Source organism: Neopelma chrysocephalum, unplaced genomic scaffold, assembly GCF_003984885.1.
Source record: "Neopelma chrysocephalum unplaced genomic scaffold, ASM398488v2 Primary Assembly neopelma1_75, whole genome shotgun sequence".
Lineage (NCBI taxonomy): Eukaryota > Metazoa > Chordata > Aves > Passeriformes > Pipridae > Neopelma > Neopelma chrysocephalum.
In genome coordinates this window covers 7,211,789-7,236,028 of record NW_020897736.1, presented here as the reverse complement: position 1 = coordinate 7,236,028, position 24,240 = coordinate 7,211,789, and the positions used below count along the sequence as shown (strand labels likewise).

Genomic DNA, 24,240 nt, shown 5'->3' with positions numbered 1-24,240 from the left:
TCATGCATTGCTTAAGAGCAAAAATGCATCAAAGTCTGTCTTCCTGTATGGTGTGGCCTGGGAAAAGGGAGATGTGTTTGATGCCCAGTGAGGAGGAGTGGTATAAAGGCATTGGATAGATGTGGAGCTGTTGAGAGTTAATTATGGGCTCCAAAGAAAACCCTGACTGTAGAGTATGGAGAAACTTCCTTAGAGACTGTCTTTTCTCCTCTTCCTTTCCAAGTTTCTGTAAAAGCTTGGATGTCCCTTAGATCTCCTGTGACAAGTGGCCTGTTATAAGGGGCCATTCTTGAGTGTGTATAACTGTGATATATAACTGTGGGGTACTACCTTGAGGAAAAAAAAAAACAGTCCAGGTCAGAGAGATTTTGTTTCCTTCTTGACTTGGTTGGATTGACCTTTGGTGAGCTGCAAGTTTTAGATGGGTTTGTCACTGTTGCTAGAAAACTTGAGTGCTTGCTTTATCCATCCACTGAGTTTTCTCAGTCGGCAGGATTTGTTGCCTCCTACAGTTTCCCCACTGGCTTGTTTTGCCTTTGAAGCAGGATTTCACAGTTTGAAGTTGGATCTAGTGCTAGTGTTAAATAGCAGTGAAAGTCACTCTGGGCTTGATGCCACCGCTGCTAGGGAGATACAGCTTGTGAGAGGGGCCCTGTGAGGAAATTCGTACTCTTTCTGATTCATACCTTCTTTCTGTGGTGCCTTTGCTTTGCCAGGTATGGAGTTGTACACTGAGCACATTGTTACTTCCTCATGGTTCCTTGCAGTGCCAAAGTGTCATTGCTGTCTTATGACACCAACTTATTGTGCCTGTGGTTCATTTTCTGTGTTGTGTCAGCCCACTTGTCCTTCCTTCCTGTCTACAGGGTTTTTATGATGTCCTTCGCAGGAACTCCCAGCTGGCCAGCTCCATAATGGAAACACTCTTGTCCCAGGTAAATACCGCTCCGTGGTGGGGCTGTAAGGGGCTCTAAGAATTCTGCACTGCAACCAGCACAGCAAACAATTCAGGTTAAATATTGGGGAAAGTAGTTCTCCCATACACTGGAAACATGTTTAAGTGCTGCGACACTGCCCTAAGGAGGTGTTCAAATCCCTGCTATGTTGAAAGAGCAGGCTAGGTAAACATCTGGAGACTGGTTCATAACCTGTCACAGGGTGGAAGAGGAAGGATCTCTTGGAGCCCTTTCCAACCCTTCAGTTCTTAGGTCATGTGGGAAGTGTGAGCCTGGAGAAGTGCTTTGTGCTCTCCCTGTTCCTTAGCAGTGCACAGCAGTTACCCTCCCATACTTCCCTAAGGATGTGTGCTGACACAGTAATTATTATTGCTGTCCTCCCATGGGGAGAATACCCAAGTCCATGTAGGATCTGGGAGGATTAACTCATCCCCCAGCAGTGTTGCTCATGGCAACAAGACAATCACATTTCCCCAATCCATTGGACAGGCTGTGCTTTCTTTGAGACAAGTAATTTTCTTCCCTTTAATCATCCATAGAGTTCATGCTGACTAATTCCAGCTTTCCCATGACAGTACAGGGTCTGGGAAAGGAACATGAACAGAGCTAAGACAGCTTTTGGGTAGCAGAGGGCACTTAACAGGAAGTTGGTGTAAATGTATAAAATTTTATGGCATCATTATACATCTATAACTTCTCCTATTTGGTTCTGTATCAGTACTCAGAGCATATATCTTTCCTGTGGTGCCAAACAGCCAGGAATTGGTGCAAGCATGGTCTCACGGGTTTGTTTTCATGCCAAGTGTAGCCTCCACAACTGTCTGTACCCTTAGGCCAGGAAGGTGGGTGCCAGAACAGGGCACTCAGGTGCTCAGGGCAGCAGCAGCAGCAGCAGCAGCTGTTGATCCTCACTGTTGAAAGGATGGGTAGCACTGCTGGTGGAGTGCAAGTGGTGTTACATGTTGGGGCAACACACCAGCAAGTGGTCAGATTATTTTAGGGCAGTGACGTGTCCTGGCTGAGAGGTACACGAAGAACTCAAGAAGGTATTTAAATCACCAGTAGAGCAGATGACATGGCTCACGTATTTGTAGTGTCCCATTATTGCAGTGCCAGCTTTTGCTCTTTAAAGTGGGGTACAAAGACTACTGTATTCTATTTTCAAACATCCTAAGAGGCTCAGTTACCAAGTAACTAGTTATTTTTATTTCTTGTTTTCTGTGACAGATAAAGCAATATTACTTGCCCCAGCCAGACCTCCTGCCTCCACTGAAACTGGAAGGATGTATTATGGCTCAAGGAGATCAAATCTTTCTGCAAGAACCACTGGTAAGAGCTATATTGCCAGGCCACAGCTGCAAGCTCATCTGTTACATAGCATTTTAGTTGTCCTGCTACATGAGCTGAATACCTTGTGCTTCTTCAGCTTCTTCTAGCCTGGAGCGATTCTTTAAATGACAACAGAGCTGGGCATCTCACCCCTGCCTCAGGCTATTTATTAGAGCTCCACTAGCACAGTGGTTATGGGGACCTGTGTGAAAAATGCTGTAGGAATAGTGTAGTTCTGTTATCGACTGTTGAGTTCACCCTGCGGGGTTTTTTTTCCCTCCTTCAACTTAATTCCACATAAAGTGGTTGTGCAGTGTGTGTGTAGCAGGGGGAAGAATCTGCCCTTTGGTTTTGCTCCTTTGAAATTGTTGGAGATGAGACTTCAACAACTCATTGGACTTCCAAGGGAACAAATTCAAATTAATCACTTTGTTTTACCCTAAGGAAGCTTGTGTGCTGTGCTGCAGTAGCACATGCAGGAATGGAACAGACTCTTCAGCTAGAGTGAGAGTCCCTTTGGGATCTCCTTCAGCAGCTGAGGTAGCTGGGTGGAGGGAGCAGTGGGAGTTCAGTGTGTACATCTCATCTAGGCAAGAACATTGAAGGAAGAACTGGGTAGTTCTGTGTAGGATTACTGACCACCTCAATCTAGGAATGAGGCATATTCTTGAGACTCAAGGCAGCTCTGAAGGCAGCTACAGCTCTTTGCATCCAACTATAATGGTCTGGCCCATGTCCACCTCTACCAGTGACCTCCAGCTTGCAGGCTGAGTGTGACTGTGGCTGTTTCCTTCAGGCTCATCTGCTCTGCTGTATCCAGCACTGTCTTGCCTGGTATAAGAGCACTGTGAATCTGTGCCAAGGATCTGAGGATGACGATGAGGAGGAGGAGGATGTGGGATTTGAGCAAAACTTTGAAGAGATGCTCGAATCTGTCACACGACGAATGATCAAGAGCGAGTTGGAAGACTTTGAACTGGTAAATCAAATTTTCAGTTTGACTCAGTGGAAGAAGATGCTGAGCTCTTGTCAGGTTTTGAAAAGATTTTTCACTTGTTTCCTTTGCCTCTTAGGATAAATCGGCAGATTTTTCTCTATCTTCTGGTGTTGGTGTGAAAAACAACATCTATGCCATTCAGGTGATGGGAATTTGTGAGGTTCTGATTGAGTACAATTTCAACATCGGGAATTTCAGGTAAAACATCGAATCTTACCCTCCAGCACTAGCTGTGCTGCTGTTTGCCCATCTGTTTGGAGTACAGCCTCATTGCAGGCACAGGGTGGTAGTGCAAAGACAGAATCAGTGATGTTTTCTGAGTGTGAGTGCCTTGTGGCACAGCCACTCACAGAGCCTTGGGGAGTGTTTTCCTTTTGAATGCCATGTGATGTGGGAGATGGGATCTGACATTTTGTAGAAGAACAGGTCGAGGAGGAATGGATGAGGTATACACTGTTAGGGAGGTGGGAAGATGTCATATGTCATTGTTTCGTCATTTAGGGAGTGTCACTGTTTAATTTGGCAACTGAAGCTTCAAATGAGAAACTCCAAGACTGCATTTTCTTTACTAATGCTTTCTACTACTTCATTGCAGTAAAAACAAGTTTGAGGATGTCCTAGGCCTGTTTACGTGTTACAACAAACTCTCTGAAATCCTGAAGGAGAAAGCTGGAAAGAACAAATCTGCCTTGGGCAACAAAACTGCACGGAGCTTCCTGTCCATGGGTTTTGTATCCACTCTGCTCACAGCTCTATTCAGGTGAGAAGGTGTCCAGCCCTCTGTGGAGCAGAGCCAGACATCAATTCAAACCATGTCTGTTAGTGTATTTGGAAAGGCTGGTGGAACTGTGCCCTCCAAGTGTTCACTACAAGCTACCAAAGCACATCTTCCACCCTGAGTTCAGCCAATGATTTTATTTGTGAATATTCGTAAATCCAAATATTTGGATTTTGAATCTCATAGGCCATTCCTGAGCTTTTATTGTGCATCTCCAGTTCTCTGACAGTGCTCTTGGTTCCTCAGGGACAATGCCCAAAGCCATGAGGAGAGCCTGGCAGTTCTGCGCTCCAGCACAGAGTTCCTGCGCTATGCTGTCAGTGTAGCTCTGCAGAAGGTGCAGCAGCTGGAGGAGACGGGACAAACTGATGGACCAGACGGACAAAATCTGGAGAAGATGTTTCAGAACCTCTGCAAAATCACGCAGTGAGTCACTGTGGCAGGTGGAGGCATCAGCAATGCATTTTGGGGATTTTTGAGTCTCGGGGTTTTGAAAGAAGAATGCAGTCCACAACTGTTTCAAACAGTTATTGTTCCCGGGTTGAGGTCATTGCCTTTCTTTGCTCCTGAGAAATCAAGTGGAGGCACTACGGTTTCTGTGCCAGTGAGTGATACAGCTCTAATAATGGTACTTGGCCTGGAAGAACCAAACACCATCAAACTCTCATTTTCAGCCCCTCTCTGACTTTTGGCTCATCACTCATTGTCACAGAGAAGGTAGGATGATTGCAGGCTGGATTCTTGAGGCCTCTGGAATGCAGTGAAGTTTAAATTCACTTCGAGCTACAGTACAAAACAGATGTATGAGGGACACAAGCTTTAGAAAACATTTTTTGTAGGACTTCTGCAAGGTGCTGGAAGACATTCATGCATCTAATCCTTTGGAAATCCAAGAATGTGAACCATGTAAATGTCTTTTGGAATCTAGGTCATATCTGCATGGGGTCTTTTCAGAGCCCAGTCAGCAGAGAGCACAAAATGCAAATTACCCCTGCCATGCATAATGCCGGTTTTGTGTCTCGCCCCAAATAATAGAGGCTATTTTTGTTGCAGTCATTAGGACTACATGTGAGCTACATGTTTTGCGTGATTGGACATTGAAATAGAATAAGATCATCTGTGCAGGCGACAGAACTAATGAGAAGAAAGGAGAGGGAACAAAAAAGGGAAGAAGTGGTCTTAGGGGAGCAGGAAAAAGATGTTTGCCTACAAATAGAAAAGTCTCCTTTGGGCCAAACAATTTTGCTTTCCTCACAGCTTTTTATTTTGCCTGCCTTTACATTTCTGATTTTATTTATAGACAGCCCTGTAGTGAATTCTGACATTTCATAGATCCAAACTGCCAAAAGAAAAGCTCTTTTTGTCACTGGCAGGTTTGACACCAGTGGTCAGGGTTTGGGTAGCTTGAGAAAGAAAGAAAGCTGGATGGAAGAAATGAGTGTATAAAGATGGACTTGAAATGGGATTGGAAGGTCCCTTGGCACCTGGAAAGAATTAAATTATTTAACTGTGCAGGAAGAATGCAGTAGCTGTTTTGCTGACATTGAAATAAAATCTTAAAACCAGATCTCTTCTCCCACCACTTTCCTATAGAAAAAAGACCTTCCAATTTAGTTATATTAAAAATACAATCCTAAGAGTAGAATCTAGTTCTTGCCCTGTGCATCCAGCTTTACTGGACTAAATCTCATCTCTCATCCCACAGGGTTCTGCTGTGGAGGTACACTTCAATTCCCACTGTTGTTGAAGAATCAGGGAAGAAGAAGGGAAAAAGCATTTCACTCCTGTGCTTGGAAGGTTTGCTGCGGATCTTCAACACGGTGCAGATCCTGTACACTGCCAGGATCCCTCAGTTTCTGCAAGCCCTGGGTAGGCACATGGTACAATTCTGCTCTGGTTTCTGACCTCCATGTTCCAGCCCAGGTGTGGGCAGGTAGGGACCTAGCACCCTTTATCCATAACAAGGGAGAGAGGGGTCTGGTCCTTGTCTGTCAGTAATAAGGTGGGCTTCATAGCACTGATTTTTCACACCAGACACAAATTCCAGAGATATCTTTACCTGCTTTCATAGAGCTCTAAGTCTGTCAGCAGAGGATAGTTGGGGTCTGATATAACATTCATCTATTTGAAGTTTGCCTTTAACACATTTCCCCGCTCACCACGGTTCTGCAGTCTGTATTCCTCCTCTAGCTGTGAGCAGTTGCAGTCTTTCCCACTTTTGGAAATAAATCCTGTATTCTGCTCTTGGCATTTAGCTTTTTTTCTGCACCTCTCTGTCTCTGCCAGATATTACTGATGGTGACGCAGAAGAAACGGATATTAATGTCACGGAGAAAGCTGCCTTCCAGATCCGACAGTTTCAGGTAAGTACCACTGTGTGCTGCAAGTGTTCCAAAGCACTTGGAATCCTGGCAGAAAGCACTGCTAGCTCTCTTTTGCTTGACCACAGGGTTGAGTATGTGATAGCAACTGTAGCACTGATTCATTACCAGTACAGAAAAGTTTCTGATCCCTAAGAAAAGCCTTTTCAGGGTGCTGTGCAGAGCTGGATGGAAGTGCTTCTGTATTTACAGAACTATATGTTCTTCAGTGCAGCATAAACTTATCTGAGTATTGTAAAAGTCATACTGAGTCATAAGCAGCCTCTGTGTAAGCACTCCTAACAAAAAGCAGTACCTGCTCTTTAGAAGACTCCTCTTTTTATACTCTTTGTTATGCTCCTTGCTGCTGATCCCTTTATCTGCTGCAGCTTCTGGGTATTTGCTTCTCCAACACATATGCACACTCAGGGACTGTTTTCCTTCCTGTGACCAGAGGTCCCTGGTGAACCAGCTCAGCAGTGCTGAAGATGACTTCAATGCCAAGGAAACGCAGTCACTCATCACAGTTCTCTCCACATTGTCCAAACTCCTGGATCCGGCCTCGCAGCAGGTACTTCACAACCTTCATGTGGTGGCAGGGATGGGTGTCATAGCTGCAGGTGTGGGAAGGAGATTATCAGGTTGGGTTGGGATCTACAGGCACATGTGTCAAAAGAACGGTTTTGTTACGTTCTCAAGGGTTCTACTGTCGCACTCCTGCAAGGACAGTTAAGAGCAAGTTTTCTTCTCATCCCACCGCTGCACCTTCTGATCGTGGCTTTGGGCACCTGAGTGATTTGTTTGCCTGAGCAGGGACTCCTAACAGAGCCTAGTTGTAGTATTGTCTCCACATGGGAATAGAAGCAAAAAAGGCCAGCAGACTTGTGTCCAGTCCAAACTGGCTGAGTGCCTAATTCCTTCCATGCAAGGAGTCATTTTCTAAAGTGCCCGAATTTTACAAGCTAGGAACTGCACTAAGTGTGCCAGAAGTCTGGAGTCATCATTTACCTTAAATTAAATGGAGCTGTTACTTTGTCCAAGGGAATGTATCGCCATTCCCATCCTGGATCTCAGCTTTTCACTTGTTAGTAGTTTAAGTGTCTGTTGTGGAACTTCATAGAGCACAGCTGGGTGCCAGGAGAAGACTTCACTCATCTTCTTTTGCTGTGATTCATTGTCTTGAATTTTTATTATTAGTAGTAGTATTGTGCTTTGAATTCTGTTTCGAAGTCATGATATCTTTTCTCTTTTTCTGTAGTTCCTTCAATTCCTGACTTGGACAGTCAAAGTTTGCAAAGAAAATGCTCTTGGTAAGTAAACTTTGGGGAGCATGTTTAGATGTGATGTGTCAGGTCTGATATTAGACCCTTAGATGCTCTGCTGTTGTGTGTCCTGGTTTTACCTCTTTAAGATACATTCAGGTCTCATTCTGTGGCAGATTGCCATGACATTGTGGTTATTAGCACGAATCTTAGAGAAAGAACTAAAACTATTAGTGTTGCTGAAGAAAAGGAAGCCACTCACCTGAATTTTCTCCCTTGTTACTTAGGCTCAAATCGGGATTTCTACTCTGGAAAAACAGTATTCTTGTCAGAGTTTGTATTGCACTTCCTCAGTGCTTTTGGTCACAATTTTTCTATGAGCTGAGGGCTCCAGTGAGCCACACTTCCCCTTGCACTATTACATGTGATGCCTGATGTTTTTGAACTCTGCTGCTGTAACTGCAGTATTTTGATAGGATTTTAACCTACTGTGGATCATTTCGGTTAAATCCGCACTGAATCTGAGACTTCCCCTCGCTGGATGTCTGGTGTTCCTAAGTAGCTGGGGGAGCTCTGCGACTGATAATGTGTTGTTTTCTTTTCCCCACAGAGGATATCTCTTGCTGCAAGGGTTTGCTGTCTCTGCTCTTCAGTGTCCACGTTCTCTACAAGAGCCCGGTCAGTCTCCTGCGGGAACTTGCACAAGACATCCACGCTTGCCTGGGAGACATAGATCAGGTGTGATGCAGAAGCAGCCTAGCCCTTCATCACATAGTGCTGTCAGGGCAGAATTGAGTGCATCTCTGGTGTAAACTGTGTGACAGCAGCTGGAATTTTATTCACCAGAATTTGTTTTCTCTCCTCTGACCAGGACATAGAAGTGGAGAGTCGGTGCCATTTTGCCATAGTGAATGCCAAGACTGCAGCCCCCACTGTCTGCGTGAGTCAAAATAGTGTGTGTGGAACAACATGTAGAGTCCAGGGATACGGTGTGACAAACAGCTTGCAGGTTCCCATTGTGCCAAACTCCTCCAAAAACCTGTTTTGTTATTGGTGTTTCTGTCTTAGCTGCTGGTTCTGGGTCAGGTGGATAAGGTCCTTGAAGAGGTGGATTGGCTTATCAAGAAACTCACCAGTCTGGGGTCCAACACATCAGGTAATAAAAGTCCAATTATTAATGTTACACATTTGTCAAAACCAGATGAAGACAGAGAGGAAAAAAGGTATCTTGGGATTTTAAGACAGCATCATCTGAGGGCAGGTTAAACTCTCCCTCAAGCTGGTTCTACATGAACCGTGTAAGATAAGGGTGTTGTCACAAAATCCCTACAGTGATTATTTTCCCTGTGCCACATGGGTGCTTTGTGCACTGGACACAAAGAGGGCCTTTTGTGCCTCCCACCTGCACAGAAGGATTCATTAGACACACATTCACCAAGTATTCATCTCTTTCTTCTAGAAGACCCTTCTCAGCCATCAAACCAAACCCAGGCTCTGGAGAAAGGTGTAATTCTGCAGCTGGGAACTCTGCTGACAGTCTATCATGAGCTGGTGCAGACTGCACTTCCAGCAGGGAGCTGTGTGGACACACTGCTGAGAAGCCTCAGCAAGACATACACAATTCTCACCTCCCTCATCAAACACGTGAGTGTGCTCCTCTGACAGTGAGCTGGCTATGAGCTAAAAGCTTTCTTCCCGTCTGCTGCAGCAAGCTCACAGTGACCTCAGCAGCTACACTCAGAACTGGGCTGTTGATCTCTTGCAGGAGCTGAGCCCTTATTCTGTTGGCTTTCATGCCCTCAATTTCGTGACCTTTCTGAGCAGTGATAGTTGTACCAGTGGAGATAAGGGGAAGCTTCTCTCCAGCTCAACTTGGCTTTCCACAGCTTGGAGTGGCTTTTTCCAGTGTATTTTGTGGGTTCCTTTGTGCAGGTCTGTGCCAGAATGAACAGCACTAACAGTGTTCTCACAGTACTCGTCAATCCTGCCCTTGCCACTCATTCCCATTGAAGGCCTGAGGCAGGACCTGAGGGAACAGGGCCATGAAAGCAGACCAGTGGAGCTCCTTTGAGACAAGGTGGTGAATGCCCCAGAGCTCTTCTCTCACAGCTCTGGAATGCAGACATGTGATATAGCAAGTCACTGTGGGGGATAGTTGTTGCAAATCCTGCCCTCCCCACTGCGCTGTTGGATGAGCTGCTTTGAGCTCTGCCTGGATACAGGATGAGAGCAGCATACCTAGAAGAAACTCATGTTTTTCTTGCAGTATATCCAAGCTTGCCGCAGCACCTCGAATACGATTCCAGGAAGGCTGGAAAAGCTGGTGAGTGTGAGCAAATTGCTGGAGGAAATGGCTCCTTGCCTCGAGTTAGGAATAACACCAACCTCTCTGCTCCTTTGCAGGTGAAGCTCTCAGGTTCCCATTTGACCCCACAGTGTTACTCATTCATTACGTATGTACAGGTAAGGCCTAAATTAACTGGCAAAATCACAGTCAGTCTATCTCATGCTTAGTGGTGTATCAGCTGCAGTACATGGGCACCTTTGGGGATTATTAATCTTCCTGACATGAGTTGAGTTTCTTATAGTTCAAGCTTTACTGTGTCAAATAATAGTATAAGACATTTCAGCACCACTGGGACTGAGCATGCTGATTTCTGCTTGAGCAGGGAAGGAGCTGGTTTTCAGTTGGTTTTTTTTTTCCCCCTGTGTTCATGTGGGTTTTTTTGGATGAGATTAATACTGCTGTTAACCACAATGGCAAATAAAGGTCAACAACACTGCAGTCATCACAGTGTGAAGTAATGTGGGTGCCAAAGACTGCAGTGCTGAACCTGGGATTTATCTGCCTGGAGAGGAGCTGGGTACTTGTGTGAGGACCACAGGAATTGAACAACATATTGGGGAAGGTGTCGTGGTGTGCAGAGCTGTCACTGCTGAGGACTTCTCACACATGCACATTTTGGAATGTATAAATTATGAAATTAGTTTTTCTTTCCTTATTATTTTTTTGGTGTTTACCCTGAATTCCATTCTTGTATCACTACCTTTCTGTCATGTAGCTGGTAATGCTATTAGCTGGCCAGAGCAAGGACTTCTCTGGCTTTACTGAGCTGGCCTTTCTTCCCTGCTAACCCTGTAATGACACATCTTTTGGCATCCTCCTTCAGAACATCCACAGTGAGAGCTTAAGCTTTATGGAAGAGAAGAAAAAGAAGAAGAAAGAGGATGAAGCTGCTGCAGTCTCCACAGTCATGGTAAGACTGACTCGCTCTGTCAGAACATGGGCTGTAGTTGAACTTGGAATCATACCTCGAGGCTTGTGTTACCTGGAGGCTTCTTACAGATCACCAGGGACAAAATGTCATTTGGACTTTTAAGTAAAAATCAAATTTAATCTACTGTAACTTCAGAGAAGTCTAAAAAAGCAAAACAAAATACAACCAAAAAACCACAACGAAAAAGCCACCTTCACTAAATGCAGCCTAAAAGCTCACAGACATGAAGGAAAGGTCAGTCTGGATAGTCTTGTGTTCTATGATAGTTTTAACATTTGGGGTAAGCTATGAAATTACAGATATGGGCTAATTTATTTGAACCACTATTGCATTCTCTTTAAGTGTTTTTTAATTTTATCAGTACATTTAAAGATGAAGGAATGGATTCCACTAAAGTAAAGCAGTTGAAAATGACTGGATTGTTTGGTTGGGAGCAAGCGAGCAGGCTGGCAGGTTCCTGGTCCTTGATGTCCTTTGTTTGTGCTCCCAGACAGCATTTCCTCCGTCTCATCAGCTGTCCCAGACATTCCTGTGATGTTAAGGGTTTAAAAGCCATAAGCATGATCTTCCCAGCTCTTCCCTGAGTGCATGGAAACGGGCTGAAATGCTGCGTATCCTTTACCACTCTGTCACCATGGGGAACAAATACCAGTAGTGGTAAATAAACAGGACAACAATGTGGTGAAACGTCAGTGTGCTCCTTGCCTGGACAGCCTGTGCTTGTGATGCCTTGGGAGAGCTGAAGCAGAGGAACTGCTGCTCCCATTGTTGTCAGGGATATCAAGGGCTCTGGACTGCAGGCAGAGCAACAAATGGGAGAGCCTCACTGCAGAACCATCCTGGGAGTCAAGTTAAAACTAGTAGCAAACCTGGCAAGGCTTGCTGGGGCAGGACTGATAAGGAGCAAGGCTACTGAAGACACTTGTCTAAACTGGGAATGTCATGGTCTTCATGTCATGCTACAGCACCATTGTTCCCTTCCAAATCTGACCCATCACACTCCTCTCTGCATTTCAGGCCAAAGTGCTTCGAGAGACCAAACCAATCCCAAACCTGATTTTTGCAATAGAGCAGTATGAGAAGTTCCTTATCCATCTCTCCAAGAAGTCAAAGGTAATGTAACCTGTGACCTGAACTCGGTGGAACAGTGGGATCAAGGGCACGGTGGAGAGCTATAGCTGGTCCACCTTTAACAATGCTCAAATTAGAAAGGTGTAAGGACTTTCCAGCCCTTGCCCACACTCCTGGCCCAGCACTACTGAATTGCTGCCATACTGATACCAGCCCATGTCATTGTCAGTCCTGCCTGTGACCTTACAGTGTGTGGTTTCTGGTGGAGGAGAAGCATGCACACCTCAGGCCAGCTTTCCTCACCCCTCTCTCCCAGTCTGTGTCATGAAATGTACCACAATGGGGTACTACATGACAGTGAGAGTAACTGGCAATCACTTGGCTTTTAGGAACACATAAATGGGCCACTGGATCACATGGGAGTGGGTGCTTTTTCACCTGCCTTTTGCTTCAGTCCTGCATTATTACTGTGATGGACTCAGTCCCAGTGCTGTGCAAGAGACTAGGCAGGGTAGAGAACTAAACTAAGATGCTAATGGCTTAATGTCTTCTCCCCCTGGTTTCACCTTGGTTGCTGCAGGTGAACCTGATGCAGTACATGAAGTTAAGCACCTCCCGGGACTTCCGCATCAATGCATCCGTGCTGGACAGTGCCCTGCAGGAGCACAACACTGAGGATGCTGAGAATGAGCCACACAATGACCAGGTCAGCATTCATTTAGCTGCTTTTACTGATAGGTTTCCCTCTCTTTAGAGGCCAACTGTACTTGTGAGTTGTGCAGGCATGTGTGAAATTAGGACAGCCTGTCTTCCCTGGGTTAGCTCTCACTTGAATACTCAGCTAATAGGAAGGAGTGAACAGTTACTCTGGGCAACCCCTATACCCCAGCCCTCTACCTTGAGTGGCCTTTATTTCCATGTACTAGCTCTCTGTGTTCCTGGTCTTAGGGAAGTGAAACTGCTCTTAAGGCCTTGTTCTTTGCCTCAGCAAGCAGAGAGGTCTATCAGTGTTGCCCCTGAGGACCTACAGCCTGGCCAGGATCAGGCCTTTGCAGCATGATGCAAAGTGGGTTTGCATCCAGGTTAACTTTTGTAGATAAAGACCTGGCAGGGCAAACTCTGCAAGGCATCATTCTCCTCAGACCCATCTCTACTAGACAGTGCTGGTGAAGGCAGCATAACCTGTGCTGGATAAGAAAAATAAGCTGTTTGCTGATTGTCCAGGTTTTTATTGGTGTGTCTGTCCATATTTTCCTGAGTGTTTCAATAAGCCAAAACCCAGGACACAGTCCCTGTCCTGTGCCACTGGTAGCCTGTGATCTAAGTTCCAGCATGAATTGGAGAGGGGGGTTGGCCCACAGGGAAAGTCTCAGTGGGTGACAGAAGTCCCGTATTCATGTCATTTAGTTAGGGAGAAAAAAAAGAGCTAAATCCTTTTCAGCACATCTGGTTTCTTGCTTTAGATAAACATTCCCTAGACTAATCACACAAAAACAATCACAGTCTGTACTGCTACTCTCTCCCTCCCCTCTCCAGAGCAGCACAGCAGAGCAGACAGATGAGAACCAGGAACCCAAAAAGAAGAGACGGCGAAAAAAATAAACCGGGGCTGCTGCTGCCTCCTCCCACAGTGCCTGTTCCGTGGTGGATTCACCTTGTTCTTGGAGAGCTGCATGTATGGAGATGATGGTTTATTGTTTCTCTTGTCAAATACTTATGCCTTCTTCCTTTGTGCCCAGGGGAGTGCAAGCAGCGACTCTGGCCCCTGTCTCAGGTTTTACAGCTGGCCGCTGCCCTCAGAAGCGCCTCTGCTATTCAAATATGCTGCTACCAAAATCTTCTTCCCCAGGAACATCCCTTCTTACAGCAAAAGGGAAACGGAGTGACTGGGATCAGTCCCTGCCAAAAGACCTCCTTAGAGGACAGCGAGGCTCTGGCACGCAGTCTGGACAATTGTCCTTCTGGCACTCTAGCGTCGTCACTTCTTCTCCAGCGAACCTTTGGTTATTTCAATTATCTGATATATATCCAGTGCTTCCCCTGGAAGACAAGGGGACAGTCAGTTCCCTGCAGTACGCTCAGACTCTGCAGCGTAAGACAGCGATAGTCGTGGTTTGCTTTAGTTCAGAGCATGTAGCACAGAAAGCCTTAAATTTATTCAAACTTCTGTTTTGGGTGGTGGTGAGAACACAAGAACCAGCACCAGTAGGAAGCTGGGAACATGAGCTGTTCCACCTCAGAGTTGAAGCTGCCATGTGCAGCTCCTGAGCAGTGAGAGGCCACAGCTTCCTCTGCCCAGGCTGGTTTTGCCATTACGTTTTTGCTGTTATGTTTTTGCTGACCCTGATTGCGATGCACTTGTTTAATTTGCCTTGTTCTTGGTGAGAACACAAGTGCCCTTTTTGCCCACAGAGCACAAATCCTGTTTCTAAAAGCACCTTTTGCCTGTAAGACTCCTAATAAAGGTTACCCAAGGGTGGAGTGGCTGATGTGTGCAATGACTGACAGAACAAATCTGAGGGCAGGTTTGTCCCTTATCTGGGAAAGAGCTGCTGCACAGCAGGGAGATGCTTTCCCAGACAAGATTTACTCGTTTGCTTGAGCAGTTAGAGGGGTACACTGAGTGCAGGTAGGGATTACTCTAGGCCTTAGGACTGTTGAGGAAGCACCCAGCAATGCCAAAGCAGTTCTCTGAACAGAGCTGTGTGGGGCTTAGGGAGAGTGAGGAAGAAGAGAAAGAGATGAAGGCTGGAAAAATTTGGGTCTGCAGGGCAAAACAGAAAAGGTTGTTGAGGCACCTCCCTTCAGAGAAGGAGCAATTAAACCTTGGGTTGTGTTAAAAGTGCACAGGAGGGCTCCTCCAAGGGGCACAAAGCAAATGTGCAGAGAGAATTGGACACATCCCTGGGAGAGCCAGGCCTGGCTCATCACTGTGAGAAATATTTGGAAGGAGCAGCACAAACTGCTTGGGGACTGAGAAAGGAAAGAGGGGCAGGCTCCAGCATGGTGGTTGCCCTGCAGGTCAGATGATGGGTCAGGAAGCAAGGGGCTCATGAGGTGCCTCTGCCGAACAGAGGAGCCTCAGGGAGTGACTACTTAGGCCAAGTGCTCTGCCTAAGCTGGGGATGCCCATGCAGAGGGGATTACAGGGCGTAGCTTGCACAGACATGCTCACCTTGAGGGATGCCATACTTCTCCATCCCCATTGGATTTGAGGGCGTCACACAGTTCATGGTCACCTCTTTCCTTAGGCACTGGTCAATATCCACCGCACTGAAGAAAGCCACTGACTGTGGCAGATCCTGGAGGCCCAGTTTGTAGGCAAACATGCACCTGGGAGAACAAGACAGCAGGTGGGACGCTGCTGGACATCACTCTTGGCCTTGTCACACCCAGTTCCAATCAGCCACAGCTTCACCAAAGCGGCCAGCCACCCCTCACAGGTCACTCTGCACCCACATCACTCAGCAGGTGGGGGACAAGGTGCTTTTTAAGTCCTGGGTAGCAGGAGGGTCAAATATTGCTAAAGTGGGTGTGGGAGGAACAGAGTAACAGTGCCTCCTCAGAAGTAGCGGAGCCTCCTTGGGAGAAAGGAAGAAACCAGCCCTTCACTGCTGGCTAATCCTCCCAGGCAGGCAGAGCAGATGCTGGATTTTCCCAGCAGGAAGCCCTGTGCTTGCAGGAGCTGGCACAAAGGCAGGAACGTCAGGGTGCCTGTCCCCGCTGTGTCTGCTGCACTGGCACAGAAAGGCTGTTTGTGGTGTCCCTGCCTCCACACAGGAGAAAACAGCTCAGCCTTGGATGGCTCCTGTGTCACCAAATAACCCCACGGTGCTGGGAAGGGGATTTGGCAAAGCTGGCTGTGCCACAAGCCGGATCAACAGGAACCCTTTGAGGTCAGGAGCTTTCTAGGCTGATCTTAGTTTTGCATGGGGCAGGGAAGCAGTGGGACTGCAGAGACAATCCGCACCCCTTGCTCTCCCCTGAAGGCAGCAGGGGATGAGGGATGGGACAGTTTGAGGCTCCCAGTTGCTCAGCCAAGCCCAAGGGCTGCTGCCACAGGATGGCTGCAGACCTGAAGGGAGCAGGAGGCGATGTGTTCCCATCCCAAGAGAGCACAGTGACTGGCCCCATCTCTGCAGGAGCCAAAAGCTGATGATATCCCTCTCTTGCCAGCATATTATCCCTGGAAATCAAAGCCAAGGTCTATTTACAGCCACCTTAAGTCACGCATGAAGGAACTGCAGCCTCCAGTGCTGCTAACTTGTCCTGAGCAGAAGAAAACTGCTCTGCACCAGTTTGCTGTAGGCAAAGCCAACCCCAGCCCCTTTAACTTGCCTGTCTCGCCCCAGAGGCACTTCTGCTCCTCACCAGGAGACACCACAGCTGTCAGGTCTTACCTTGTGAGGAGGTTGGTGATCTGCAGGGCCAGGGCAGCCCGGTAGCGGTCTTGCTGCTGGACCAGGTAACGCACCTCGTCGTGGATGCTGATGCAGAAGCGCCCCTTGATGTCGAACTCCTCGAAGAGCCACTTCATGGCGACCAACATGAGGTGCAGGTAGTCAACAGCTGAGCTCTGCACCACCCAGTTCACTCTGCTGGTCAGAAACTGGTGAAAGGAAACACAGATGGACAGTAAGAGAGCACTGGGTCCAGGACATGGTCCCCCCTACAGGACAGCTCCTGTGAGAAATCTGTTAAATTCAGGGTTGTTGGGTTTTCTTGATCCCACAGAGACAATGGCTACAAGAGCCTACTGGGTCTCCAGCACCTAAGAAGGGCTAAGCATGGAATCGCCATGTTGGAGAAGATGAGGAAAGCCGAACGCTCGGCAGCCCAGAGCTGCATCCTTACCTCCCCCTTGACCACGGCGGGCTCCAGGGCCCTGCTGATGTGACAGCCCAGCACCGGGGTCTGCGGGGTGGGGGATAAGGCGATGCTCTCCAGCTTGTTGAACATCTCTGACTCGGTGCCTCCAGCCCACACTCGGTGCCCCACCACATTCCACTTACCCCTGTTCCGGGACCTGCGCGGCAGAGAGAAGGTTTGCTGGAAGTGTGGGAGGAGGCTGCAGGACCCTGTTTGAGAACCTCAAACACTCCCTCCTGGCTTGAGGCAGCTGGATGAGACCCTGCTAATTGTTCACTGGGAGAGTGGGTGAAACTGAGAGCCCCCCCAGATCAAACCTCCCTGGCCCTGGAGGAGCAGAGAGCACCAAGACTATCCAGCCCCATTTCCCTTCTCTGCCCCCTGCCCGTCAGGCTGCAGCTCCCTCTGCCTCACATCCTGATGGATGCCACAGAGCCACACAGGCTCAGACCATCTCACCTTTTCATGGCTTCTCTCTGGAGTCGCTGGACATCCTGGGCTGACACCGATCCGTCCTCCGCCCTGTCCACAGCCAGGTCCAGCTGCCTCACCAGCCACTCCCCTTCCTCGGACAGATGAAACCTGGAGGGAAGAGCGAGTAACTCAGCTCCTGTGGGACACTGCCACCATCCCTGTCCCTGCTCAGCCCGGGAGCACCCACCTGCGGATGCCCTTGGTGACCGCGTACATCTGCTGGGCCTTCTCACGCGCCTGCTGCTGCGTCAGCCGGTGGTTGAACTGCATCAGCAGCCGCTCGGCGAAGGGCTGCCCGGCCCCGTAGATGCGCCCGTAGTTGAAGACCTTGGCGTGCTCCCGGCTGATCCCCACTGTGGCGGCCGTCTTGCTGTGCAGGTCCGTTGCGTTGCTCTTCTTGCCCTGCAGGGTCATCCAGCCAAAGGCCGTGCAGCCTGTGGGAGGGAAGCAGAGGTTGGAAGTCAACCAGGACTGGGAGGTCACCCCACTACCCAGCAAACACGCTCCTCTGTGGCGCAGCCCCGGCTCACCGTGCATGCCGGCGAAGTGCGCCTCGCCGAGGACGGCGGCTATCCAGAGCTCCTGGGAATCCACGTCTGCGCCCACCAGGGAGTAGCCGGGTGGCACCTGGACCATGGCTTTCAGCTCGCTGCCCACCCGGTCGGCCTGCAGGACACAATATGCAGCTCAGCACAGTCCTCTCCTCCTCCCCGGCACAACCTTCCTCCCGCAGCTGCAATGTGCTGGCACAGCACTCTTCATGCCCCTCAGTTTTGCTCTCAGTCAAAACCAGGTTTAACACATATGTGGGGCATAACCCACTTGGTCAGTCCCTCCAGTACAAAAGAAGGGGAGCTTGAGGAAGGACATAAGCAGGCACTTTGGTGTTTTCTTCTCCTTCCACTGAATTCTGAAGTCCCAGACCCTCTGCTCACTCCTTCCCCTCTCCCCAGCTCACAGCACATCAGCAAGAGAAGGGCCCCAGCACTGGCCCTGCCACCTCAAATCCCAGCATCCATCCCCAACTCCTATTTCCACCACAGGCAGCTCCCACCAGTCCAAAACACACAGAGGGCACCCCAAAACACCCCATAAGGATCCAAGCAGGGCCATACCCGGGCATTGCTGGCTGTCAGCCAGGTGGGCTCCACTGCCCGGCGGGTGATGGTGCCTGCAGTCACCACCTGCGGCAGGATGGCTCCGTAATTGTCCTCCTCGTTATAGTCAGGATGCCTGGGAGAGAGGTGAGGGTGAGCACCATCCTGTGAGAGCCCTCCTGGCGTGGGGTAGAGGGAACAACAGTCCAGATTTGGGGCGTTCCTCCCCATACCTGGTCACCACACGAGGCAGCTCTCCCTTCTTCAGCCACACCACTATCTGGGAACTGGGGAGACACAAGGCACGTGAGATGCTGAGCCCCCCGTGCACCCATATGAACTCCCCTAGTCACAAAGCAGCCTCCACCCACAGGGATGTCAAGGTGAAAGCAGCTGCTCACCTGATCCGCTTGTGAGCATTCCTCCAAAATGAGATCATTTTGTTAATCTCAAGGGCTCTGGTCCCATGGGTGCGGCCCACAGCAGCCCGCAGGGTGCCATCCTCCATCTGGGGCAGGAAATCCTTGGCAAAAGGGCTTCCCACATTGTTTTCATTCCCGTCCTTCAGCAGGAAAAGAGGTGTCAGGGCTCAGTCACCACCACTCCACAGCAATAAAGCTCTGTGCATCCTCCTGTGCCAGCTACAGACACGCGTTTCCACTACCCAATCCCATGGGATGAGATCGCGTGGCTCCCAGGAGCGCTGCAGCACTGGAGTGACAGGAAGAACCCCAGGAGCCCCAACTTGCCTTGTGAGGCAGCTTGAAGAACCAGCACCCAGGGATGTTGACATCGTTGTAGGGACCGTTGCCATGGTGGTACGAGGGCTGGCTCATCACCCTGTCACAGAATTCATCCACCTCCTCCTGTGACCAGCAATGTGAGGTGATGCCAGGAACACCTTCAGGCATGGCTGGAGGGGAAAATCAAGGAAAGAGGGACCAATCCACCACCCCATCCCACAGGAACCCCCCGTACCTGCACCAGGCTCTGGTCCACCCCGCCCATTTTCTCCTCTGCATCCACTTCCACACGGCTCAGCTCCTCCACCTGAGGCATAGAGGGACCATAGGGGAAGCCAGGTCAAACACCAATTCCCCAGTAACACTTATTATAGGGAATTTTTTACTTGCAGTGCCTGGAGCTGCACACAGGGCTGGTTTTCACACACACAGAGGAAGAAGCATAGCCCCACACTTCACTCCTGAGGGACCCTCCATCCCTTCCTTCACCTTCTGCCACATCGTGCTGTCATCCATCACCAGCAGCTCGTCCTCCATGGCAGCCTCTAGCCCCGGGGGCTGCTCCTTGCCTTTCTCCAGGCAGTACTGCTTGTACAGGTTCTCAATCACCCTGGCAGAGGAGAGGACAGGGCTCACACAACCACAATGGGGCCTGAGGCTCTGGAGCACCACCTGGGCAGAGCCCCAGGGAGCTCCCAAATACCCCCATGGAACATCCCCCAGCTCAGTAGGCTACTACATCCCTCTCACCTGTATGGGCAGGAAGGCTCATCGGTCTCTAAGGGGGTTGCTGGCAAATTGTCCTGCCGTCCTGGCACCAGGTATCCCCAGCCATGCTTGTCTGAGTAATGGAGAGGGAAACCATCCCAGGCCAGGCGCATCAGCTTCGGGGTCACCCTCATCTGCAGGCTGATGAGGCTGGGTCCGGGCACCCACCCCGCCTCCTCCAGGCGTGGGCACAGCTTGCGGTACCAGCTGGGGAGCAGCAGGGATGGGTCAGAAAGCACAGGGCAAGCCCTGGGGACACCCAGGGTCCCCAACTCACCCCGGGTGGCCTGGCAGGTGCTGGATTCTCTTGGGTTGCAGTGCGACTGTCTCCTTCAGGCGCTCCAGACAGAGCTGGCTGGCAGGGACTTTCAGCTCCTCATCCTCGCCGGGGGGACCAGGGTCTGATGGGACACGGAGGACTGGCTGTCAAAGAGCCCTCCATGACACTCCTCTGGGAACAGGGACCTCAAACCAGCCCCCCACCACGTGCCCCAGCATGGGGACACAGGCCAGCAATGCTTCACCCTGCAGCACCGACAAACCTTGTCCCTTTTTCTGGGCACCCGTGGGAAGGCATCCCTGGAACATCCCTTGTCCCCAGGGATCACCCGTGCTCACCCTCCTGCCACTCCTGTGCTGAGCCTTCTGCACCCGTTGCTGCCGGGGAGGCTTGGCTGTTCCCATCCTCATCTTTCTTCTTCTTCTTCTTTGGGTTCTTCTTTTGTTTAAACTCCTGTATGTCCCACTCGAGATCCCAGAGCCAGGGGTCATCCTTGTACCTGATGACATGCTGCTGTCACACCACAGCTTTGCTCCTGTTCCTCACATCCACCCACAGTCCCCCAAGGACCACCTGACATCTGGGCTCCTTCCTGGGAGCAGCAGGACCTGCAGTCCCAGCCCGTGGTACCTGTGCTCGTGCAGCAGCTGGCAGGCATCGTTGGCCAGGTTCATCAGGGACTTCTTCATCTCCTTCTGCAGCTCCTCGTAGACACCCTGAGCATCATCCAGGTACCTCTTCCAGTTGCCATTGACCGGCAGGTAGGACACCCCCATCTCCAGCATCCCTGCAAATGTCACAGGGTGGGGGCACCTAGAGCCCAAAGCAGTGAGGAATTAGACATCTGATGGAGTGGGTTGTCCCTGGAAGCACCAGACTACGACAGACCATGAAGGTGCCTTCACCCGGAGTTTCCCAGCCTCACACAAGAGCCTCAGTGCTCCTCCCCTAAACCCACAAGGATCCCTGTATCTTCTGCCTGCCCTGTGCATCAATTGCTGCCCTAAAAACAACCCTATGCAACAACCCCAAAGCTGTACCGCTCTGAGCTGCCTCAGGAGACCTACTCACCTCCTCCAGCCCTGCTGTGCTGCTGTTTATTCCTGCTCACCTACACAGGGGAGGTCTGACATCCCTCCTGAAAAGAGCTTCAGGACACCCTAAGGACAAGAGGAGCCACATCCCATCCCCAGAGGGATTGTGACCCCCTCCCTGTTGCCCTGCTGCCCACTAAGCCCACAGCCCCTTGGCCAACATCAGCCAGAGCTTGGCAACTCTCACCTTTCCATGAAGAGTGGCAGCTGCTCCTGAAACACCTCGTGGGTGGCCTGGACATCACGGGCACAGTACGACATCAGGTCCTGGGAACAGTGGCAGGTTGGAGCAGGCAAAGAAGCCACCCCCCTGCCAGCACAGGGCAAGGCACTGGGCTGCGGGAGCACTGGGGATGTCATAGCAACTACCCCAGCAGCTGCTACCACCCTGCTCTCATCTCCAGCTCCCACTGTCAGGATGTGATGGGATGGCCTCCCGCACCTGGAAGTTACTCCTGATGTCAGCCATGGTTCCCTTCACAAAGATCTCCCGTGCCTCCTTCTCCAGCGGCTCCCCCCCGACGTAAAGCGCGTGCACATCCACCAGGTTGTTGATGCTGCTGACGTGCACCCAGTCCCATGAAGTCATCTATGGACAATGGGGGGGGTCAGACAGTGTGGGACAAGGACCGGCCATAGATGAAATCAGGAGGGATAAAGGATGCTGCTGCTCCAGTTTAAATCAATGCCACCTCATATGGAAGGTGCTGGGAGAGCTTCAATCAGCAAAGCTGTTCCAGCAGATCCCATTCTGCCAGTACAGGAGCAAATGGGCCCATTACAGCAGCACACAGGCCCTCACACCCAGGCCACTGCCAGTGGCTCAGCTCCCTCACTCACCGCTGGCCCCTCCGTTTTGCTGCGTGTTTTCTTCATGTGCTCCTTGACCTGCTGCATCCCCTTCCTCTTGCCGTGCTTGGCAGCCATCCAGAGGCTGCGCTGGAAGCCTGTCAGCCCCGAGATGGCCATGTGCATGCTCATAGTGTCCAGGAAACGCATCTTAGAGCCCTGGGACACAACAGGGGGAAGAAAAGAGAGGGTTTGGGAAATGCTGGAGAATCTGCAAGTCCTCTGCTCAAGCTGCTTTTGTCAAGACAAGGCTTTGTCTCCCACACCCATCTTTTGAGAGCCAAGATCATCCCCAGCACAGGCTGTCAGCTGCTCCAAGGCTCCTGCCACACCCCCAGCTGCCAACCTGCAGCCTCCAGCAGCCTTATGGGGTGCAAGAATATCTCTCTCTAAAGAGATACAACCTCAAACTACTCTGCAGGACAAAGTGAACACAACCCTGGGGTACCTGTGCAGAACAGCATCTGCAAAATAAGCCCCAGGAGCCAATGCAAAGTTATCTGCATCAGAAAATGCAGCTGCTGGGCATAAAGCAATGGCTCAGCAGTTTACCTGGATAAGGTACTGCTCCTTGATGAATGCCCGGTCGAAGGCCACGTTGTGCCCCACCACCACTCTCTCCCTCCAGTCCTCCTTGCCGGCACAGCTGGCACCTGCCAGGCTTTCCATAGGGATGAGGTCGGCCAGAGTGAGGTGGCTGGACCAGGAGTATCGCTGCTCCAGCAGCCGCCTGCTGCACCACGAGTACCTGCAGGGGACACGCAGCTGTAACAAATAAAGCAGGAGCTCCTGGGACAACAAGCACCTGCTGTGCTGTGGGGTGCTGAGCAGGATTCCACTTGTGGGAGGGAGGTGACACACCCTGGGGAGTGCTACACTTGCTAACCAGGACACACATCCCACATCCCAGAACAATGCTCTGGGGCTTCGTTGTGTTTTCCCTACAAGCCAGTGGAACTGCAAGAAAAGGCTCCACTCAGGAGCATCCCCATCCTCCCGAAGCTGTGTCCCCCCTGCTGCTGTGACTCCCCTATCACCGCTGGCACCACATCTCACCAGGCGTTTGGCGAGACCACCACAGCCAGCGTCGGGCAGTGGCCATCAGCCACGCACACCTCCACGTCCAGCACCATCGCCCGCTCCTCGGGGAAGTCCACAGGCTCTGCTCGCCCGTCAGGGCTGTAGCGGGTCCAGCCCAGCTGCCATGCCCACTGGGCAGGCAGTGGGGGCAGCTCACACCGCAGCAGCTCGTTGGCCGCCTCCAGGTAGGGCAAGCTCTGCTTCTGCGCCAGGAGGCGAAAGTGCTCGTCGATGTTGTCCCCGTACATGCGGGGCAGCCGCAGGTCCACGTCGGGCAGCGTGGAGGTCTCCTTGCCCCACAGGTCGTGGCGCTGCAGGTGCTCCACGCTCCGCTGCACGTCCGCCGCCGAGTAGCGCACCTGGGCACCGCGGAAGATCTGCTCGTGGAGGGTCCTGGAGAGCATCTGGATGTTGAGGGGGTTCATGCGCCGCTGGTCCGTATTCTGGCTCGGCTCCTGTGGCAGCGGGCGGCTGGCCGAGGAGCTGGAGGGGCATCGCTGGGGCTGGGGGCTGCAGCCCCTCACCGACCGCCTCCAGGGCAGGCGCCTCATCGCCCCTCACTCCGGGGTGTGCCCCGGCTGGAGCTGCGGGGAGAGAAACGGCGCGGGGTGAGCGCCACTGCAGGCCCGCCAGCAATGCCTTGTGCAGCCGTGCACCCCTCTGTACAGCCACACCCCCTGTACAACCGTACCCCCTGTACAGCCATACTGCCTGTACAGCCATACCCCTGTACAGCCGTGCCCCCTGTACAGCAACACCCCCTGTACAGCCGTGCCCCCTGTACAACCACACCCCCTATACAGCCCTACCCCCTGTACAGCCGTGCCCCTGTACAGATGCTTCGCTCTCAACTCAGCCCAGGCTCCCACCTGGTCCCCTCCGCGCCTCCCGGGCCTGGCTCGGCGGGCAGATCCAAACCGGGGCGCTCCCGGCAGCTTCCGGCCGCGCTGACGTC

At 50.9% G+C, this 24,240-nt stretch overlaps 2 protein-coding genes across 3 annotated transcripts in view; one reads left to right on the top strand and one right to left on the bottom strand.

Moving 5' to 3' along the window:
* FANCI (FA complementation group I) overlaps positions 1–14,512 on the top strand; it is a 24,474-nt gene extending 9,962 nt beyond the window's left edge. The window contains exons 18-37 of one of the 2 annotated variants that reach the window (XM_027688390.1): positions 867–935; positions 2,184–2,285; positions 3,082–3,264; positions 3,359–3,480; positions 3,878–4,042; positions 4,307–4,486; positions 5,766–5,929; positions 6,347–6,423; positions 6,875–6,991; positions 7,679–7,730; positions 8,293–8,420; positions 8,554–8,622; positions 8,751–8,838; positions 9,145–9,326; positions 9,949–10,005; positions 10,086–10,145; positions 10,853–10,939; positions 11,978–12,073; positions 12,612–12,737; positions 13,568–14,512. In XM_027688390.1, coding sequence (XP_027544191.1) covers positions 867–935; positions 2,184–2,285; positions 3,082–3,264; positions 3,359–3,480; positions 3,878–4,042; positions 4,307–4,486; positions 5,766–5,929; positions 6,347–6,423; positions 6,875–6,991; positions 7,679–7,730; positions 8,293–8,420; positions 8,554–8,622; positions 8,751–8,838; positions 9,145–9,326; positions 9,949–10,005; positions 10,086–10,145; positions 10,853–10,939; positions 11,978–12,073; positions 12,612–12,737; positions 13,568–13,633 — 2,190 coding nt within the window. In that variant the 3' untranslated portion in view covers positions 13,634–14,512. Of the gene's footprint in view, positions 1–866; positions 936–2,183; positions 2,286–3,081; positions 3,265–3,358; positions 3,481–3,877; positions 4,043–4,306; positions 4,487–5,765; positions 5,930–6,346; positions 6,424–6,874; positions 6,992–7,678; positions 7,731–8,292; positions 8,421–8,553; positions 8,623–8,750; positions 8,839–9,141; positions 9,327–9,948; positions 10,006–10,085; positions 10,146–10,852; positions 10,940–11,977; positions 12,074–12,611; positions 12,738–13,567 lie in introns of both variants that reach the window. The other variant, XM_027688389.1, reaches the window with a different exon arrangement.
* POLG (DNA polymerase gamma, catalytic subunit) lies at positions 13,240–24,240 on the bottom strand. Its single transcript, XM_027688393.1, has 23 exons — positions 24,155–24,240; positions 23,262–23,869; positions 22,758–22,953; positions 22,197–22,364; positions 21,799–21,945; positions 21,544–21,623; positions 20,893–21,075; positions 20,601–20,761; positions 20,260–20,383; positions 19,965–20,189; positions 19,704–19,824; positions 19,450–19,521; positions 19,221–19,337; positions 18,873–19,033; positions 18,705–18,758; positions 18,490–18,607; positions 17,905–18,040; positions 17,562–17,808; positions 17,360–17,482; positions 16,886–17,057; positions 16,432–16,640; positions 15,207–15,364; positions 13,240–14,071 (listed from the first exon to the last, which is right to left on the bottom strand). The coding sequence occupies exons 2-23, from the start codon at positions 23,834–23,836 to the stop codon at positions 14,010–14,012; spliced, it is 3,609 nt and encodes a 1,202-aa protein (XP_027544194.1). The 5' UTR covers positions 23,837–23,869; positions 24,155–24,240; the 3' UTR covers positions 13,240–14,009.

What these genes read in the sequence shown, in the direction of transcription:
- POLG (XM_027688393.1), bottom strand. Translation starts at nt 23,836, where the DNA reads ATGAGGCGCCTGCCCTGGAGGCGGTCGGTGAGGGGCTGCAGCCCCCAG. An exon ending in CTGCCACTCTTCATGGAAAG is followed by an intron (nt 21,076 to 21,543) that starts GTGAGAGTTGCC and finishes TTTGGGCTCTAG; the next exon opens with GTGCCCCCACCCTGTGACAT. An exon ending in AGCACAGGAGTGGCAGGAGG is followed by an intron (nt 20,384 to 20,600) that starts GTGAGCACGGGT and finishes GTGTCCCATCAG; the next exon opens with ACCCTGGTCCCCCCGGCGAG.